This window comes from Somniosus microcephalus, unplaced genomic scaffold (assembly GCF_052327205.1).
Source record: "Somniosus microcephalus isolate GS21.2 unplaced genomic scaffold, FLI_Smic_1.0 unresolved_chr2, whole genome shotgun sequence".
Lineage (NCBI taxonomy): Eukaryota > Metazoa > Chordata > Chondrichthyes > Squaliformes > Somniosidae > Somniosus > Somniosus microcephalus.
This window is the reverse complement of record NW_028225180.1, coordinates 95133579-95139416: the sequence shown is the minus strand read 5'-3', so window position 1 is coordinate 95139416 and position 5838 is coordinate 95133579. Positions and strand designations below refer to the sequence as shown.

Below are 5838 nucleotides of genomic sequence, written 5' to 3'. Positions count from 1 at the left end.
AGCATTATTAAGGATTAAGAAAAAGTTTTTAAATTATTCAACGAATCTATCAGATAAATTGTAAGGACCAGCAAAGACCGCTTGGTAAATAAAATAAACAAGTTAGATCACATGTGAATCATTGATGGCTTGTATGAGAGACAGCGATCAAGGCGTTAATTAAACATGGTTACATTGTTCAAACACATAACATGTGAATCTGGAATCCAGGGACACAGAGAGCGTGAGATAAAGCAATAGGGACTGACAGGAGTGACGGTTTACTGACACTGCTGCAATTTTCCTCAATTAAAGAAGATTTCTGAGGATCCGACATTGACTGAAATTATCCCAGTGTTAAAAATAAGGACAGGAGAGATCTAGAAAGCGAGCTCCTGTGAGAGCAGTAATGTTAAATGGAATTATATTGGTTTGAGGGGCGATGTGTCATCTTCAATTAACCCGCTGGAGCTTCTGAAACTCATCACTGGCCTGTAGGTCAGTGGAAATGCAGCTTGGATGACCCAGTCAGATTTTAATGAAGCAACGGACAAGGTTCCACATCTACAAACGGTGAGGAATTTTGGGATTGGGTGGGAGATCAGGCAATGCACAGAGAGCTAATTACAAAATGAAAGTAGGTTATTGACAAATGGAAATCAGTAAGGGATGGTTGACTATTGAAACACTGGGATCTTCCTTGGTATCAGTTTATTTATAATCATTTGTTCAATAGAAGCTCAATGGGGCTGAGAGTAGCTTAGGCACAAACATAATTAAACTTATACCAGCATATGTAACACTATAAAACCATAGAAATGTACTGGGCCGGAGTATGTAATTTGATCCATTCTATCTGTACTGGGTTCTATGAGACATGAATCAAAAACTATCTACACTGTCCTCCTCTCTCCACAGAAAATGATTTTCTCTTTTTACAAATGTTCACCTAACTTTCCCTTAATTATTTTCTGAGGCCAAACATTCCGACCTCCAGCAACCCTTTGCAAAACTAAGATTCTGATAACCTCTCTGCTCATTCCCTTTGTGACCATTTTAAGTCGATCACTGTCGATTGCCAGCTCCCCAACTAGATGGAATGATCTCTCCCTCTTCACTCTGACGAAACTGTTGATAATTTTTAAAACCTCGATTAAATCTCCTCTTATCTTTCGCTGTTCCAGTGTAAGTAGTCCCTACATCTTGACCCTGATCACCAGTATAATTCTGATCCATGGCACCATCCAAGTGCATCTACACTACCCACTCTCGGTGGATTTAATGGCCTTTCCACAATGAGGGACCGAAGCTATAGCTGGTGTTCCAACGGTGGCCTCACCAGTATTTTGAAAAGATTCATCATCACTTCTTTATTCTTGTGATTAACGTCCCTGCCAATAAAACTGTAATTATTGTTGGTTAGCTCATGAACTTTCTAGGAATTGAACATTTGGATCCCTATATCTCGCTGTCCATCCACACCCTTCAGCTCCTTCCCATTGAGAGCCTGCTCCCATTCCTTGGCGTTTCTCGCAAAATCAGGCGAGATCACCTGTGAACAATTTGTAACTGAATCAAATATACTGGTATTTTTCAATTATTATTTGGAACAATGTGTAACCGAAAAATAAGACTGTAATGACCAACGATTATTTCTGACCGTCTGCAAATGTTCATCCGAACAGAGAAGACTTAATATTAGTTTTATTTTACCTGAGTTTCTGGCATTGTTTTCAACAGATCACTCGCAACAATTGTAATAATTAATAACTTTATGTAAAGTCATTCATTTTACATTCCTTTACACCTTTGTATGGAAGACTGATTGAGACAGAATATCAATAATATTACTTCTAATACTTTTACCGACAGCACAAAACAAGAGCAGACTCCATCTTTGTGCTGAGTGAGAGATATAAGTTAGTGCACAATCGAGATTTTAAGTCAGTATCTGGGACAAAAGAGGTGAAAGGTCACATCGATGTGCCGAGTTCCGACGATTTCCTCCATTCGAAAACTGATCACGGGACATGAGCCCCTCTATTTATCAATGAGGAATGGAGCCCGATAGAAAGACCCGCGCCTACAGTATTCACACCAAACCTCCAGGAAAGTTGCCAATATCGGCGACCACTAGACTTTTGATTGTTTTGGCAAGGAATCAAACTTTATTGATGATTTTAAAGGGGCGTACCCGATCATCATTGTTGCCTTTGATCCCTGAACTTGAAATGTACTAAATTTGCAGGAATAGGATAGGTTTAATGAAGGAGTAAAATATGAAAATTTAAGCATTACAGACATCAAACGCATGCTGCAAAATGGAAGAAATCCTCACACAAGTTCTCACCACGTTACCAGAAAGAAGGACGTTCTAAGGTGAAAAAATTGTTGAAATGGAGATTTAGTCATGAGGAAGCTTTCGTTTGATTGATTCTTTTTATTCTCATTTTCTAACTATTCTCTGAATGAGTGCCCAGGGGGATTTTACCACGTTCTTCAGCTCTTCTCTGAATTCCCTCTGGGTCGCTACATAAATACACGGATTTTGACAGCTACTCAAAAGCTTTAATATTATTCCTGTTTCACTGGCGATATATCCAGGGTCTGTGCGGTCACCTCGGTAATAGGTGATGTTTGTCAGTCTGGTAGTTACCAAACACACGGCAGCTGTCATCCACAACAATATAAAACTGCCCGATATTGTGAACAGTAAAATGATGGATTTCCTTCGGTTCTCATTCTCTGAATCGCTCTGATTTTCACTTCTATGACCCCGGAGACCCCTGCGGGCTCTGCTGGCCACTAAAATACGTCTGATTGTCAAATAATTAAACAAGGCGATTAAAGTAAAAGGAAGCCAAACTAACCAGGCGCTGTGAAACCAGATGTAGGCTACACCTGGAGGTGAGGAAACAAAAGTCACACTGTTTCGGCAGCCCCACTGCACCTTGTTAATTATTTGTTCAGGTTCAAAGGCAAACAAAACAGGGATGTCCTTTACAAGGATTAGGATCGTGAACGCTGTAATAACCAAGGCCGCAGTTCTCTTAGTGCAATACTTTGCTTTAAACTTCTGACAACAGATAACCACAAATCGATCAAATGTGAAGGAGACGATGAACCAGACAGACAAATCGAGGTTGACAGCAGTGCTGTATAGAATGAACTTACACACGGGAGTGTGGTACAGGAATGAATGAGGAAAGTGATAATTGAAAATATAATACACCATTACATTAATGATCAAGACCAGTAGATCTGCTGTTGCCATGGCCACCATGTAGACACAGATACACTTGGAAAGGCCGCACTTTCCCCGGGAGAGAATCACAATTGTCACCAAATTCGCTGTAATAAAGAGAGAGGAGAGAATTAATGTTCCAGTGTCTGATTGAAATAGATATGTAGATGGCTGTAGAGAGCATTTTACTCCAGTCACTGTGATTATCAACACGGAGCAGGGTAGGAACAGGATTAATTTTGGAGCCATTTCCCGGGTAATCCCCCCACACATTTTCATGAGCTGCTACAGCGGTTACTCTGCACGGGGTGACAAGACGATCGGGAAATCCACTTAAATCCTTGTGTTGGAGCTTCGAAGAACATTGTAACAATAGTAAGGTTATCAGATTAAGTGTAATGCTGACATCTAGAAAACTCGTTACCTTATCAAAGCAGGTTGTCTGTCCATGAATACAATTAACACCGATTAACAAAAAACAGTTTACAATGGCTCACCGGGGACGCCGACAGCCGCGAGAATCGGGAAGTAAATCTCTTTGAACAGCAGAATAATTGGTCGCCACATTTTCTGTGAGAATGGATGAATTCTGTCAGAGATGAAAGACCCTGACTGGCGCACGGCTGAGGCAATGGAAGTGAACTTATATTTAACCACACATCAATCCTCCAGCGAGTCAATCAGCTTAAATCATAATTAACATTAGTTACAGTCATTGAACAAATAGACACGTGTAGTGTGTTTTTTAACTGACAAATCAGGTTATGAGAAATATGTGAAATTGTTATTGGACAGTTTTTAAAAAAATACACAATTGAAACATTATTTACGAGTAGGAAGTGCAATCTCTCCGTACTGGTGCTGACGCTAGTCCTACAGGCCTGCTGAATTCAACTGCCCAGGCAATATTCGTCATCACCATGCCATTGAGTCATTCCTAGAGCACCACTCCTCCAGAACAGGCCGTAAAACAAATGCTGCAATGCTGCTCAACCCAGTCTGGCAGCATTAGAGTTGGCAGTGCTCTTCCTGTAATAATGATACCCTAAATTTAGATTAGAGGTGACAGTTCTCCCCCTGTAATACTGGTATTGTACACTTATGCTAGATGTGTCCGTGCTCCCCAGGTACTAGTACATTATCAGAGTTGAACGTGCTGCTATGGTAACAGTGGTAGCACTAAACTAACACTACTATTGACAGTGCTCCTCCAGTACTAGTGGAAAACCCCCTCAAACATTGGATGTGCGTATGCTCATTCTGTTCAGTGGTGCCCCTACACTGACACTAGATTCGACCGTGTCCCTCCTATCGCAATGTTACCCCTACACTTAAATTAGGTTTGTGCAAGCTTCTCCGGTAAAAGGGGTATCACTAAAGTTACAGCAATGGTGAACGTTGTCCTCCGGTTCTAGCGGGACCCCTACACTTACACCAGATGTGACTGTGTATCTCCTGTATTATGGGTACCTTACACCTGCACTAATGTTGACTGAGCTCCTCCAGTACCAGGGATAACGCTGAAATTATACTAGAGGTGGCCGTGCTCCTCTGTAACCAGTGGAACCCCTTCATATTCATTAGGATTGAGAGTGCTCCTCCCGGATATGTGGTCCCCAAAACATACACGTGCTGCTCAAAATGTGGCACTTGCACTTTACGTGACCGTGTTCCTCAGGTAACTGACACTGACACTATCTCTGACCATGCTCCTAAGATAACCGACACTGACACTATGTGTGAACTTTCTCCTCTGGTAATTGTTGTACATACACTTATACTAGGGATGACCATTTACCTCCTGTACTAGTGGCATGCCTACACTTACACTTACAGTGACCGTGCTCCTCCTGTACTAGTGTTATCACTACACTGACTCTAGAGGTCAGAGTGCTCAGCTGGTATTAGTGGTACTGTACACTTACACTAGAGGTAATACTACATTTACACTACATTTGTGCATTCTACTCCATAAATAGATGCATCAATAAAATTACACTCGTGGTGACCGTGCTGCTCCTACACTCGTGATACCCCTAACCTAACACTAGTGTTGAGCTTGCTCCTCCTACACTAGTTAAACCCCTACACTAACAATAGTGTTGAGCGTACTCCTCCTACACTAGTGGTACCCCTACACTTACACGAGAAGAAACCGGGCTCCTCCGGTTGAAGTAGTACCACTATACATACACTGGGTGTCAGCATGCTACCCTTGTATTAGTGATACCCCTACAATTAAACTAGATATGTCAGTGCTCCTCGGTACTTCTGATACTCCTACATTTACACTAGTAGTGACCGTGCTCCTTCAGTACGCGTGGTACCCTACACATTCACTAGAAGTGTACCTGTTCCTCCGGTACGATTGTTACCGCTACACTTACACTAGTGGTTATCAAGCTCGTGCTGTTCTCGTGCTTGCCTACACTTACCCCAGCGATGATGCTGACTCTACGGTACTGGTGATAGACTTACACTTAATAACAACAACAACATGATTTCTACAGTGCCTTTAACGTAGTGAAACTTCCCAACGGGCTTCACAATAGCGATTATCAAACAAGAATTGACATCAAGCAGTACAGGGAGATATTAGTTCAGATAACCAAAAT

The 5838-nt window shown here is 41.7% G+C and overlaps 1 protein-coding gene across 1 annotated transcript; it reads right to left on the bottom strand.

Annotated features, from left to right (window-relative positions):
* Positions 1-1143: 1143 nt before the first annotated feature.
* LOC147093053 (putative G protein-coupled receptor 139) lies at positions 1144-3799 on the bottom strand. Its single transcript, XM_085975785.1, has 2 exons — positions 3721-3799; positions 1144-3330 (listed from the first exon to the last, which is right to left on the bottom strand). Exons 1-2 carry the CDS (start codon positions 3788-3790, stop codon positions 2426-2428), a joined length of 975 nt encoding a protein of 324 aa, XP_085831911.1. The 5' UTR covers positions 3791-3799; the 3' UTR covers positions 1144-2425.
* Between the last annotated feature and the right edge of the window lie 2039 nt (positions 3800-5838).